The sequence below is a fragment of the Scardinius erythrophthalmus genome (assembly GCF_964197995.2).
Source record: "Scardinius erythrophthalmus genome assembly, chromosome: 23".
In the NCBI taxonomy this organism is placed as follows: Eukaryota; Metazoa; Chordata; class Actinopteri; order Cypriniformes; family Leuciscidae; genus Scardinius; species Scardinius erythrophthalmus.
The window spans coordinates 13,577,459-13,592,960 of record NC_138243.1 but is presented as its reverse complement, the minus strand read 5'-3'; the positions used below and the strand labels follow the sequence as shown (position 1 = coordinate 13,592,960).

General features: G+C 41.3%; 1 protein-coding gene across 1 annotated transcript in view; it reads left to right on the top strand.

Moving 5' to 3' along the window:
* The first annotated feature begins 4,040 nt into the window (after nucleotides 1-4,040).
* The window catches only part of pcdh1a (protocadherin 1a), a 78,566-nt gene continuing 67,104 nt past the window's right edge, over nucleotides 4,041-15,502 (top strand). Inside the window, exons 1-3 of the mRNA XM_081355249.1 lie at nucleotides 4,041-4,153; nucleotides 8,194-9,012; nucleotides 9,616-11,802. Of these exons, the coding sequence (XP_081211375.1) occupies nucleotides 8,221-9,012; nucleotides 9,616-11,802 (2,979 nt within the window). The 5' untranslated portion in view covers nucleotides 4,041-4,153; nucleotides 8,194-8,220. The remainder of the gene's footprint in view (nucleotides 4,154-8,193; nucleotides 9,013-9,615; nucleotides 11,803-15,502) is intronic.

Below are 15,502 nucleotides of genomic sequence, written 5' to 3'. Positions count from 1 at the left end.
GTCTGAGCTATTTTCTTCTGTACCATGAAAGCGGATGGGGACCAGGAGATGTTAAGCTGCAATGAGAACAAAATGCACCATAAAAGTAGTTCATATGTGCTCAGACTAAATTCAGATATCATATTTTGTGTAAAATCTTGCTTGAGCTTCAGTTATTTTTCAGTTATCTTGTATAGAAAAGAGCAAATTAGAATTGTTTGTGTAATATGAAAGTTTTAAAAAGAAATGAGAGCCAGTAAATGTTCAGTTTTAGGTGAATGATAACCTTAAATAAAAGGTTAAACCTATATGCTCCTCAAATGTTCATGTATAACTCCAAGATGAGAAAACAAACTTTCAGCATACAATCCGGACTACCAAATCACTGGTATTTGCATGACATTCTTTCACTATTAAGGCTTTTAAATGATAATATAACACTTGTGCTAACAAAACACTAAGTTTTAGACACTAGCTATATTTACATTAACTCATTTTCCTCTGTCAGAATTTGAGGATATTCCTAATTTGGAATTCAGATCTGATTTCAGATTCTAAAAATAAGTTCTGTTTATATAAACCCTAAACTTCAGAATCTGATTCAGTCGACACATTCAAAATCTAAGCAAACCACTGCAATAACTTCTAAAATGAAAGCTGACATTTATATCAGAAGAGCTTACACCAAATATTTAGTAAATATTAAAACTAGGGAGTGCAGTTTCGTAGAGGCTATAGCAATAGAAGCTTTGAAAGCATAAGATCCCACCCTCCTTTCCAACCTCACTCGTACGAACTGGTCATGAGATAGCGTTGTCCTTTCAGAACGCTCTCCAAAGCCACACCTCCTCCAAAACACATGAATGTGCACAGCTAGAGTAGAGTCTGCAAAGCGTCACAAGAGACTTGTAAAATTACCTCATGAAATGACCTCATGTCTCAAAGCACATAACATTACAATAATACTGAACCTGGACCATAGAAATACATAAATCCAAGTCTGAGGACATGAACAACACCAAGTAGAACTTCACGGGTTGCTATCTCATAATTCCAACAGCATAAGCTCATTGTTTTGGTTCAGGAGGAACTGTAAAGGGTGGCTTCTGTTTGTTTGCAGTGCTCGGTGACTGCGTCCAAAACTTGAAACTTGCTTGTTTGCGACCGTTAAAAATTTCTATATGAATGTGTGTGATATAAATTCAATTTGGACATACTACATCTGCCATGTTGTCATTGTCATGTGACCCATGGTGTCGGTTCTGTCGCTTTACCGTCGCTTTAAATTCTCTCCCGTGGCTTCATGGGATAAGCCCTTACCCAACTGGCACACTTCACTTATGGTCTTGTGGCCGCCCGGTTTCAGGAGGGTGCTTGAGGGCGCCCACTTTTTGTTGATATGCACCCTCGATGCTCAATTTTGCTGAGCTGAAGTGAAGCAAGCTTTGTTCAAAAAGGTGCAGACTCATAAGACTGCAAGTGTTTAGGGTGCCATTTGGGACAGGGCCAAAGTAAAGTACCCATCGAATGTGCACTTCAGAATCTCGCCGGAAGTAGTAGGTCATCTGGGTACTTTTTGTCTACTGTTTTATGAATACTCTGAATTCAGACATACTACTTGTGTGTCTACAACTCTGCATAGACTCATGGAACACACTGATGACATGTGAGGTCTGCATGAGCAGGGTGCGTGGAGGGAAGTATGCAATATGTTGCAGGCAGGTAGAACATTCGGACCAAATGCAATGATTGGACAAACATGTGTGGTACTGAGACTTCCACACAAGGTACATGTACATTTTTTAATATTTAGACTACTTCTGTTATTAATTGCTATCAGGGTGTGAAGAGAGTTTCAACCTGTATGACAAAAAGTGTTTATGAAAAACATTGCCTACCCTAGCTTTAAGTCCTCTCCACTTACCAGTTCCTGAGAAGAAAGACAAAATAAACATGGACACGATCATAAAATGTAAAATATGTAAAATACAGTATACGCATCATTGCACTGCGTATGTGTGTGTGCAAGATGTTTATAAATCCGATATTCAGGTTCAAGTGCATGCTTCATTTTTTCCCTATTGATCAGATTATTTCACCCATTTCAATCCAAAGAATTTCCATTCAGATCGAGCTCAATTGGATCGATTGGGGTGTTAACATAAAGGCTTTTTAATCCGATTGAGCGAGTATTTGATTCATTTGGTTGCATGTAAATGCATGCAGCTCAGCTCACCCACTCACCCTAATTTAAACAAGAAATAAACAGAGGCCTACATGATGTAGATGCAGCAGTAGATGTTTCCAATCTGTTGTTGCAGAGGGTCTTCATTCATGCAGCTGAACCACTCACATCTCCATTAATTTCTATATGTTCTCATTTTTATACAGTAGGCTATATTCATGGATGAGGTCAGTCTTTCTCTTCACACTAACTGTTACACAATCTTGCATCCTGTTTTCAACATGAAAACAACAACAGCGGCTCTGTTTTGTGTGTGCGTGCGTGTGTGTGTGTGCGGGGGCGATGGGGGAGTGGATTTATGGGGTAGATTAGAGGAAACGTGAACACGCTTTGCCATCCGTGTGTACTTTCGAACGCCCGTGGGTGGCGCCAAAAGAGCAAAGAGCGCTCAGCTCTCAACTGTTGAATGCATCAAACTGTATTTGTTCATTGGATGCGATTCCAACTCGATCAATACTCATCACATTTTACGACCCAATTGCTCAAGATTATGATCCACGCACGAGAAAGTAACGACACAACGAGCAGGGCTCTGTGGGTAACCCTTGGAAAGGTCTCGTGCTTGAAGCCACCCCTTTAAAACGAATAACTCATTAAATGAAAAACAGATACTACAGACGTTTGCTAAAATGATCCGACTCATCTCTACGCGAATCGATTTCAATGTACCGGCTCAAAAAGTATATAGCCTAGGCTAACCATGTTGTTTTTTTTTTTTTTTGGCGGATTGATTACCATTAGTATAATCACAGTTTCACTGCAAATACTATGGTTAAACTATGGTTAGTGTAGCATAACCATAGAACCAGCATTTTTTTTTTTTTTTATGTGTTGTAAATCTATGTGTGTGTGCCAGTTCAGCTTCTTACAGCCAACTCAGCTCATTAAAATAGGCTATAGAAAAATGCATTTGCCAATTACATTTATGCATTTAATATTTTTCTTCAGTTTAGTCCAAAGCTCAGACCACATGATTTCTCAGTTCAAAGAGCGAGATCCCTGTTCAAAGTTCAATGACTCGTAAACTGCTCAGACCGATTCAGTCAGATTCTGGTTTTGTGAACCGGTTCAGACAATTCATTGAAATATTCCGACTCTAAAAACCCCGCTAATAGGAAGCAATGAAACGCACGCACACACACACACACACACACAAACAGATATGTGGCATGTATATTAGGCTATTAACAATTATACTATTTTCCAAACCAAATTGTGCCTTTTTCATCAAACAGCCTGTGGCGCGCGAGAGCCCCACCTCCTCTCGCTCTGCGCGTCCGCCTGCGCGCGCTTCTAGAGGGGAACAGCGCGCGGTGCTGAGAAATCTCTCCACTCACTCTCTCACATGCATAGAAATGCAGGATTAACCCTGTGCAGAGAAGAACCTTGTGCCAAAACTACGTTGATAGTCTACTTCTGAGGAAAGCGAAGGGGGTAAACCCGAATCCATACGTTCTGCCATGTACTGTGACATTTTTACATTATTTCCGGTAGATTATGGTATCATTCGGTAAAGAATAACGAGGAGCACTATCAAATTTTGTGAGAAGCCGCACTCTCCTAAAACGAGTGTTTGAGGATTTATGGACTGAAACGGGGGGGAGCTGCTCGGTTTAGAACCGTTTCTGTGTTGAGAAACAACAGCAAAGACATTTTAACAGCAATCATCAGCCGTAATTTCTCATTCATTAACACTTAAATGAGTGCCGACGTTATCAAACTGACGCGGAGTCGTGGGAATGGCGTGGAAAACAGCGCGGCTACTTATGGATTGTTTTCCAACGGAAGGATTTGATGTTTTCTTGATGTGTGGATTCTTTAAAGCAGGTGTTTAGGGGTCCGTGTAATCTCGAAGGAAACATCAGCTGTAGTTGATCCTCAGACGAGAAGCCTCGGTCTTGGCAGGAGAAAAAAAAGTGATCGACGAAGGTAGGCAACGAACTTTATTGTCGCCACTGAAAAATGAATAAAGCTGAGGGGAAGGTTCGATATGTCGATGGGTCACATTTAAATATTCGACACACCACGGCGATATGCCATTGCAGAAACTACAGGCGTTTTGAAACATAATAGCCTATTGATGGCAGTGATTTGTGCGCGAGCCCTTATTATTTCGATATTTTGACCACATTCGGATGGCGTTTATATTTTCCAGAATCAATCGGAGTGCTTATGTTTATACACAAATATCCAAATGGCACTTGTTTGTTACCGCTTTAGTCGACACGACGCGAATTCAGGAATCTTATTAAATAGCGCAGTAAACGGTTTTGCAGATCTTTTGCTACGCATTTTAAGATGCAGAACATTTATTCGTAATCCAGCTGCGATAAAGATAGTTGACGAACGACCAGTTGAATGCAGGCTACTGTTTGCTGCGCGCAACTGCAAGTCATGTAACATTATTGTCGTTTAAAAACTCGCCATCTAGCCGCACAGGGTTAGATTGTATTCAACAAGGCTGCAGATATAAAGGAAATCGCAGTGGAGCGCCCACCTGGGTTGGCTGGGTCAACAGCAGGATCAATGTTTGGTCAAATCCCTGTAAGGCTGATTACAGGATTCCCCCTTCCACCATCCCCACCCACAACCCTCTCTGAGCTCGAAGGAAAGGATGATGTGTATCTACAAAATGGGGTTTAAAATACAAAATAATAATAATTAATAAATAAATACAGAATCCTTTCGTAGCCCCAAGAAGATGATGATGATAATAATATTAATAATAATTGTTGTTATTAGTAAGTGTTGCATGTGTGTTACATACATCAATAACATATACTTTTTTTTTTTTTGCAGTTATCAAATAAGAAATGATACTATTCTTAATTACCTTATGCAAAGGATATTTAAAAAAAAAAATCATGTGTTGGTCCAAAACTTATATTTTTCCTTCCAAAAAGAAGAAAGAAAAAAAATAGTGTATGATCTTAAACAGTCATTACTGAATTCAGCTGTCTGTAAAATTGCACAGCATTTGTCCATAGGTTGGACAAATATGGGTAACTGATTTAATTGGACTGAGCTGAAATGCTAAACCTGTTGAACGTGAATGAATGTGAAAACAGATGATTTACAGCACTGCTGAAAAATAAAAGGTCACAATACTTAAGGGAAAATGAAATGTCTGCATGAACTATCAGTCTCAAGAGCAGAGCGAGAATGACTTCCGAAACTTGTTTAGGCTGGAGTTCGCCCATGTTAATTTCTGAAATAGTTGCAGGTATATTGTGCAGTGTAAGCAAGGCTTGGAATTACAAGTCTGAAAGTGCTTGTGCTGTAATTTCAACAGACCTTTGAATATTCTCAGCGCTGTGTGAGATTGATACACTGGCTGAATTTGGCTGGTTTTCGCTTAGATTGTTTAGGTGTAGCAGCGTTCACTAGGGAGGCAGTCCACAGTGAGCATATGTTCTGTTCTTGGCCTCACCACAGCGTGTAACCAGCTGATGTCTTTGAAACAGACTATATTTAATGTCTTTATCCACATGTTTTCTGGTGCTTACACTTGAGTTCAGAGCTGTTATAACAACCCTTTGTTCATGAGGCACTCTGAGTTGAAAATCAACAGCCCTTAAATAGTTTGTTGAGTGTTTGTAGACTCATATCAGGATGAGATTAAGTGCTTATGCTCTTGGGGTGTTTGAAGAGTCTCTTATGTAAAGAGCGTTGCCATGTGTTACATTTGAAATATTATTTTTATGATTGGCTGGATTCATGTATGAATCTGTCAATTTGTTGTGACATGACAATGGCTTCTACAACCTGTCAATGGAAGCAAGCTAGCAACACATTTCTTCTACAAAATATTCTCACTTCCCTGTGAACCACCCTACAAATGCAAAATGCAATAGATACGTCAATGCTGGAACTGAGGGGGTTCAAAGTTTTTTGATTGATATTTATACTCAGTTTTCTATGAAGCTGTGGAAAGTTCAGCCCAGCCTGTCTGTCAGAGGACAGATCATAGACTAAGAGACCCAATTTCAGTCATAACCCACTTTTGACTAAATGTGTTGTTATTATGCTTTGTCTTTGTAGGGCAGTGCAGCGTCAGTGGATTTCTATTCAGTTTAAATTGTGTGGTTACAAATAATTACATGCACTAGCCAATGATTTGCAGCAGCATACTTAAAGCCTTTTTAGGTTTATAAATTCTGGAAGAAAAAAAAAACCATAATGCACCAAAAAGCTGCAAAATGGCGTTTTATTGACTAGGACATAACGTACGGGCCAACATATACTAACCGTTATAAGTATTTTCAGTATCTATTCTATAGCAGTAGATTCAATGTTCAAGTCTTACCACATTACTAGGGTCCACCTTCCCACTGCCATGAGTGCAAGTTATTGCCTGGGCCTTCAGAGGCAGAGCTTTATGCCACAGTCCCTAATCATGTTTTTACCCTATACACTATCAGCACAGCTACATCGACAGGAGGCTGCCCTGCAAATGCAAAAAGAGGACACATCAATACCTGGGCAATTAGTGCATCAATACGCTGCACTCCCAATCTTAACAGATACAGAGGAATTGGATTTCTGATTGGATTTCTATGCATCCTTGTGTTTAGCTATTTTGTATAACACTTATTTACTTTCCTTTGGATCATGGCCGCTTGCAAAGCCTGTATTGATTCTGTTTTTACTCATGCTCCATTTTAGACGTTACATGGATGTTTTGCATATAAACATAGAGCCTCTAAAGGCCACAGCATTAAGTGCCACAGCTCAAAAAACTGTCCACTGTCCTTTAAAGGCACAACATCTCAGAAAATAATTAAACTCTAAAACCATTCAGTGCTTAAAAAGGAGAGGAACCTGGATCCAGGGGAATACAGATCAAAGCAGATACTAAACTACAGGATAGTGATTAATGAGGAGCCCTAGCAGGTTGAAAATCAAACATGAGCATTACAGTGTGTAAATCAGCCTGAAACTTGTGAGCCTTGATAGGAAAGATATTTTTCCTCTGTCTTGAGTAAATCTGTACTTTGAGATAAGGGCTGGCCTTTAGGTGCTCTGTGACCCGGGAGTGCAGCATCTTAATATACCAGTGTTTCCGAGGGGAATCTTTCAGCCTACTTTCTGTGATGCTGAATGGTTCCTTTGCTGTGTTAGCAGTATTCTTAGTACCTTTTGTCTCATCAGCACTTTGCATTGAGAAACTGCCTATTTTACGTTATGGGCCAATCAAATGAGTGTAACCTTCATTAAAGGGAAGTCATCCAAAATAATAGCCCCATCACTGGCTGTGAATATGTATTGGATTAAGGGTATGTTGAGGAAAGTGCATTATAAACTGTGTATAAGATGGTTTAATTTATGTTGCAAATAGTACAAAGCTTGCTGAGCTGTTGTTTTGAGCCTAACAGTAACCCATACCTTCTTATTAAAAAGCCCATTAAGATGTGTCTTATTACGTGTTCTAAATCATTAATTTTCAAAAGCAGCTTAGCTTGGACAGGCATTCAAAAGGGTGCTAATTAACATTTTCCTGTGTGGTATTAATAGGGATGATTTAACTTCTAGATTTAAGCAAAGAAGCATTGTTGTAGCAGTTATGCTACTAAATCACTGGCTGAAGTTGAAAACATTAACATGGTTTCAAACACCTTTATGAACGACATTTGTACAGTAAGCCTTTCGTCACATACAAGTAATTGTCTGCTCAAAAATGAGGATGATAAATAATGTAAGATAATGAGAGAGGATGCTTTTAGTGGTGTCGGGGGAAGAGCCATTTTCCGGAGAGCTTTTACAACTCTTAGCCTTGGATTTAGTGCTCACAATGTGTACACAAAACAGTGTGTGCTTTGTGATTTCTTTTTCACCCATGGCTAGTCCATCAACAGTAAAGTAAGTTAAAAGAAAAGAAAAAAGGATGTTTGTTTTTCTTTGTTTATTCAAAAGAGTACCGCGTGACACACTTGTTTATGATTTAACATGTTTTTCACACTGTTTTGCAGACTGAGGTGTTACCTCTCCGAGGGCCCATGGATCTCCCCGTGGTGTTGTTTCTGCTGTGGGGACTGTTACTGGACTTGCTGAGTGGTGCGGTGGGTGGCATTCTATACCGCGTACATGAGGAACAGCCTCCGAGCACACTCATTGGCAGTCTGGCAGCTGACCAGGGGCTACCAGACACTGGACACCTGTACAAACTGGAGGTGGGCGCTCCCTATCTGCGGGTGGATGGCAAAACTGGAGATATCTTTACCACTGAGATCCCCATAGACAGAGAGACACTGAAGGATTGTCGTAATAAAGGCAAGCCCTGCTTTCTGGAGTTTGAGGTGTCCGTCACAGACCTTATTCAAAATCAGAGTCCACGGCTGATAGAGGGAAGGATTGAAGTGCAGGATATCAATGATAACACACCACAATTCCCCTCACCTGTCCTTACCCTCTCAGTTCCAGAGAACACCCACATGGGGTCACTCTTTTCAATTCCACTGGCCACTGACAAAGATACAGAGAGGAATGGAGTAGCTGACTACACCTTAACGGCAGGACCAGAGGCTGTAGCACTCTTTGGTCTGCAAGTTGCAGAGGACCGAGGTGAAAAATTGCCTCAACTCATTGTGTTGGGAAGTCTTGATCGAGAGCTAAAAGACTCCTATGACCTCACCATCAAAGCTGTGGATGGAGGCAATCCACCTCGCTACAGCAGTGCCTTGCTGAGGGTTGTCATTGCTGATGCCAACGACAATGCACCCACATTTGAAAAATCCTCCTACGAAGCAGAGGTTGCAGAGAACAGCCCAATCGGACACTCCGTGTTACAGGTAAAAAGTCAACCTTTAGATCCAAACAAGGCAAGATAAATTGTCTATTGCATCATGTCTGAGTGTGAAATGTTAATGAGCACTGCTGTCCCAACCTCCCAGCTGTCTGTTCTTCACTTTGATGCTTTACATCAATGGATCGGGGCCAAACTTACCACATTCACTTTCTTAAATTATTAGAATAATCAATTTTGATCATCACATAACACACTCATTTGGTTAAAAAAAAAACAAAAAAACAATTAGATAAATTACTATAAACTATTTTAATCTACTATGTAGATTAATTTGAAAGAGATTATTGAGATGATCTGATGATCTGTATAGTTTGTTTTTAAGGAACCCCACTCTCTATAGATAGCATATGCCCCAGAAATCCTGTTATGCAATACTCTGACTATGTTCCCAGTTTTGTGATATAAATAGATTCCCTGTGTTCACATACCCAATATTTAATGCCCAATGTCTAATGAATGTTGTTTTGTAGTCTTGTCCTATTTTTGTAAATTGTCTTGACTATGTGTAAAATCTATTTTGTTGTTATTTTAGTGTTTTACATTCTCATTTATTTCAGTCCAATTTATTTAATATTTTCTATTGCAGGTGAGGGCTAATGATTCAGACATGGGTCCTAATGGCGAGATTGAATACACATTACATCAGGCCATTGATCCTGTGCCAAAACTGCTCCGGATAGACCGCTCATCAGGCATCATATATGTCAAAGGCCCGTTGGATCGTGAGGAGATCAACAATTTGAAATTTTACGTCGTTGCACGAGACAAAGGTCCTTCACCCAAAAGTTCTAAAACGTATGTTTCTATTGATGTGACGGACCAGAATGACAATGCACCAGCAGTGGAGATTCGAGGCATTGGTCTTGTGACCCATAGTGATGGAGTAGCAAATATTTCAGAGGATATGCCAGTTGGCACAGCAGTTGCATTGGTACAGGTTTCAGACAAGGACGAGGGAGAGAATGCCGTGGTGACCTGTGTGGTTGCAGGTGATGTTCCTTTCCAGCTTCGGCCAGCCAGCGATTCATCAGTTGACAACAAGAGGAAGTACTTTCTGCAGACCACAACACCCCTGGACTATGAAAGAGTTAGAGACTACCGGGTGGAGATAGTGGCAGTGGATTCAGGCAATCCAGCTCTGTCCAGCACTAACTCGCTGAAAGTCCAAGTCACTGACACAAATGACAATTCCCCCATTTTCTCACCAACCCTGTTTGAAGTAGAGTTTGCTGAGGAGAACCAACCAGGAGAAAAGGTGGTAGATGTAGTTGCCTCAGATGCAGACAGTGGCACTAATGCAGAGCTTGTCTACAGCATTATTGCGGACTCTTCAACAAGGGGGCTTTTTGAGATTGACCCCAGCTCAGGCGAAGTATGTGCTCGAAGCCCTCTTGATCGCGAGCACAAGGAGCGCTATGAGTTCCGTGTTACTGCAGCTGATAAAGGGGTTCCGAGTCACAGGGGTACTGCCACAGTTGTAATTAAAGTACTTGATCGGAATGACAACGATCCTAAGTTCATGCTGAGTGGCTACAGCTTCTCAGTCTTGGAGAACATGCCACCTCTTAGCCCTGTTGGTATGGTAACAGTACAGGACATGGACGAGGGTGAGAATGCTCAAGTGCAACTTTCTGTGGAACCGGATGTGGGCAAATTTGTGATCCAGAATGGTACTGGTACTATTCTTTCCAGTATCTCATTTGACAGAGAGAAAGAGAGCAGTTACACATTCCGGCTGAAAGCTGTAGATGGAGGGGACCCACCCAGGTCATCCTACGTTGGAGTGACCATCAATGTTCTCGATGAGAATGACAATGCACCGGTTGTCACTAAACCATCTAACTCATCCTTTATGCGTCTTTCTCCCATGGCTGCTCCAGACAGTGTTGTTGAAGTGGTGGAAGCAGAGGACATTGATTCTGGTTCTAATGCTGAGCTAGTATACAGCATTGCTGGGGGAAATCCACATGACCTTTTTTACATCTCTCCATCTAATGGTGAGATCACACTAACAAAGGAACTAACTCGAAAACATAGTGGTCTGCATCGACTGGTGATAAAAGTGAGTGACAGAGGCAAACCATCCCGCCATGCTATTGCCTTGGTACACATTTACGTAAATGAAACCATTGCTAATGTAAGTTATGTGGAGGCACTTGTGGGGCATAGCTTGTACACCCCACTGGACATGGACATTGCAGGTGACCCAGATTATGGTTTGGCTGCCCAGAGAAGCAACATTGTATATGGCAGTCTAGCAGGAGTGGCGGGAGTGGTCACTGTGATTGTTGTGGTGGTCTTCATCAGGCATCGCCTTCAAAGAGAAGCAAAGAGTGGTTATCAGGCTGGCAAGAAGGAGACCAAAGATTTGTATGCCCCCAAGCAAGGGCCAAAAAGTGGCAAGGGGAGAAAGGGTAAAAAAGGTAAGCCACCAAAGTCACCTAAACCTCTTGGAGAGGACGAGGAAGTCAGCCTTCAAAAGAGTCTGAAATTTAACCTTGATGGGGTCAATGACAGCCCCAGGATCCATTTGCCTCTGACATATCCGCCTGGAAGCCCTGACCTAGGCAGGCACTACCGTTCCAATTCCCCATTGCCCTCCATCCAGCTCCAGGCCCAGTCCCCATCTGCCTCCCAAAAGCATCAGGCTGTCCAGGAGCTCCCTGCTGCCAACACCTTTGTGGGAACAGGCGGTGATGACAACTCCACCGGCTCAGACCAGTACTCGGATTACAGCTACAAGACCAATCCACCAAAATACAGCACAAAAACGGTACCAATCTTTTTCTGATTTAATATGTATAATGCTGTGATGGGGAAAAATGGGTTTTGCAATTACTATTGTGGGTCATTCCAACATTATTTAGAATGGTACTTGTGCTAAAATAGTGGGTGTTGATATATGAACATTTTATTTGATTTTTATATATATATATATATATATATATATGCTAAATATTATTCTCATTTTAATAAGTGTGTTCCCAGAATTCCCCGTGTATAATGTGAAAAGACCATCTGGCATACAAGAATCTGTCTGTTTGAAAGATGTCAAAAATTACTCTTGTATTACATCATGTTCCCTGTATATATACAGTACTCTGGTCACCAATTCACTGTCTGTAAAAATGCACTTCAATTTACTTTGTGAATAGACAATTACAAAGGTTCAGTCATGCAATGATTTCATTGCACTTGATGTACAGTGTAGTGTGGTTGAGTGTAAAATGTCCATATTTGCTAGAGCTCATGCTTTCTCTGATTTCTAATGTAATCTGATCTACCCAGTGAGAGGTGCCCATCTGACCTGCTGCTATTGAACAAGTCCAAAGCCATTTTCTTTGGCTCAGATGGAATGTCAATCTGACCCATTCAGCATGTTAATTTCTGTGTAAAGCAATTCTTTCTATGATGTTGAGTGATGGGAAATGTGAGAAATTTGAAATTGTGTATATTATCGGTGAGAGTGGAAGTAAAGTTTACTGGGCAGAGGAGACGGAAAGCAAGGGCACATGGGTCCTGACTCCATCAGTACCAGTCTGGTGTTTGATAAAGCCAGCAGATGCTAGATGACAGTCAGGGTGAGTGCAGGCCTTGCAGACTCACTGACTGGGGAGAACAGTTACCCACGGCATCTCCCACACCGTGATGGACAGCATATGGCATGGAAGTGACAATAGACTCCAGCTATGGAGAGTGTGCTGCATTGCTGTGTATTGTTTGTGTGTGTGTACTTCTAGGTTTCTGCATGCACTCATGTAATCCGTTTGTGTGAATGTGGGCTGAGGTTCCTGTGTGTGGACTGGTTTCAGCAAGTCAGCCTATTTGATCGGATTCCCGCTTGACGACAAGCATTACATAAATTGATATTTGTATCTGTGAGAGTTAACTGATAGGCACATAAACAAGGGACAGATGTTGACTCATGTGACATCTCTTGGCAGATGTGAACTCGTGAGGAAACCCCCTACATCCCATCCAAAACCCACATCAGGCTTAACAGATTGACCAAAATAAAAAATTAAAATCTCAGCCAAACTGAGTGACAGATGTGCAGAGTGGAGCATGACAGAGTGAATGGTAATACGCTCACCGATGACTCGTGCGTGTGGCAATGTGCTCAGGTGCGTGTGACAGCCTCGGCTCAAGCTCTCCCACTTTAAGCTCTGATGAGTGTAAACACAGTGGCCTTGTTTGCCGTTTATTGCCAGTGAGGATTGAGCGTGATGACTGGCTTCACTGCTTTCCTTCCTGGTCCGTAAAAAAAAACTCATTAAGAGGAGTTTGTTTGTTCGGAAAGACTTATCCTGAGGTGTGAAAAAAACCCTCAATGCTCAATTCACAAGGGCATGGCCTGACTCCGTGAGGAGAGATTTGTTTAAATGTGTTGCTGTGTGGTGTGCTTGTGCATGTGTCTTTCACAGTTCATAGATCTTCCCAAAACTCTCTCCCTATAACCTCCAAATGTGTTAGACTGTGTGACAGTTACCGAGGGGACTATATGGATTTATCCAGTACAGTGCTTATAATTAGCTTGGTCATGGCAAAGATCTAACACCTTTTTAGTGACATGTTCCTCTCTCTCCGGAACAGCCTTGAGTGAGAGACATTAGCGCACAGTTGGGATCAAGGGAGAGGCCTTCCCAGTTATTTTTAAGTGGGCGTGATGAGAGCTTGTGAAGCTGTAAATCTGTGCTTAAATTAAATCCATACAATTAAAATGCCTTATTAGATGGAGATAACACTTCGTTTTCCCCTCTCTTTACCATGGGCTGCCCTTCATCTCCAACTGGAGGGAGGAGGATTGGGAGGTAGGGATTCAGGTTGGATTTTGGGGTGTGCTTTAATTAGGGAAACACATCTCTTAAGTTTTGCCAGTGTGTTGGAAGAACACTCATAAAACAGTTTGATTGTTTGATTCCCTTTGTGTGTCGCTACTTGCAGTAGAATTGAGCTAGATGCAGTCCCAGTGTTGCACTGTTCTTTTTTTTATTATACTTTTTTAAATGTAAATGAAAATAACAACTATTTTATAAATTACATTTCCTAAACACAAAATTCACTAAAATTTCCTAAATTCACAACTGACTTTCACATTCTGACTTGCAATTCAAATTCACTAAGATGTTACATGCAGATGTTACAGTAGTTGTAATATTCTATTTAGATATATCTGATTAAATAAATATGTGTAGGATGGTTTTGGGTTTGAGTCAAATCTCTAACAAAGCGCTTCAGTTTATCGATTCACTGGTAAGCTTCAGCTCACACAGCTCAAGCGGGGCATTTAAAGGCATCATTGACCAATAATTTGCAATAATGTGAATGTTAAGAATTCATGGTGTTATTCAAACACAATTCCAAAAACAATGTTTGCCCTTAACAAGTTTAAAACACTGCCTTACCGGTTGGACAAACGGGTTACTTCTCTCCCAAACGTATTTGTTCAGCCATTGTATTATATCCAGGCCAGTCGGGTCATTTAAACCGGTTGCAATTATGTGTGATGCAGCTAATGGTGCAGAAATATCACACTTCACCTTTAATTCACTAATCCATTTTTTATTTGATTTCCCAGCAAAAATAAGTATTGCGATACAGTCAGACAATACAGATAGCATGTTATAAAGTTTCTCATACTATGATATAAGATTATAAGATTCAGCTCACCCTTACTCTGTCAAGACTGCTTTTACCATCCAGGGGATTGCAAAACTAAGTAAAAGCAGCGAAGTGAAGGCTAGCAAAGCATTGTAGCTGAAAAATAGCTCCAAGCCAAGCCTTTTCCTGCTATCTCCACTCCATCTCCCTATCTTCATATCTACCACACACGTCTCACATTCTATGGCAAGCAAAGCTTTAAGATAAGAGGATCTACCATAAAAAATGTTACCTCTCTACAGAGCATTCTTTCGTTCTCTTTCTCTCTTTTTCTTCTTCACTTTAGTACATTATGCACTCTATATAACGAATCCAACGTGGCCATAAATCAGCCCTGGTACTACCAAGATATATTCAGTACCTTTAGAGCCCCCTGCTCTTTGTATGGCTCATCTCCTGCTCACATATTCTCTATGTGAGACAGCCCTGCCTTTATGGAGGCTGCCTCAAGGCCCTTCCCAGAATCCCACATTTTGAGCATCTGCTCAACCCAGCTCTGGCTAATATCCATAGCAGAATGCAGCCGTAAACCTCAAACCTGGCGCCCACCCTCTCAGATCTCCCCTCAGTGAATACAGCCCATAATACCCTCAGACTGCTCCTCATTAGAGCACAATACTGCCGGCACTCAGCTCCCTCTCGGTGGACCAATCTACTGTCAGGTGCGAAGGCCTCACAGGCTCATGCTCAGCGTGAAGACAACTGCTGCACTTACAGAAATTCAAGATTTCAAGGCACCCTCCCTTCCCCCAGCCTGCAGGAGCAAACAACTAAGCAATTATCAAGGAATACTTTGCAATGATATTCTACTG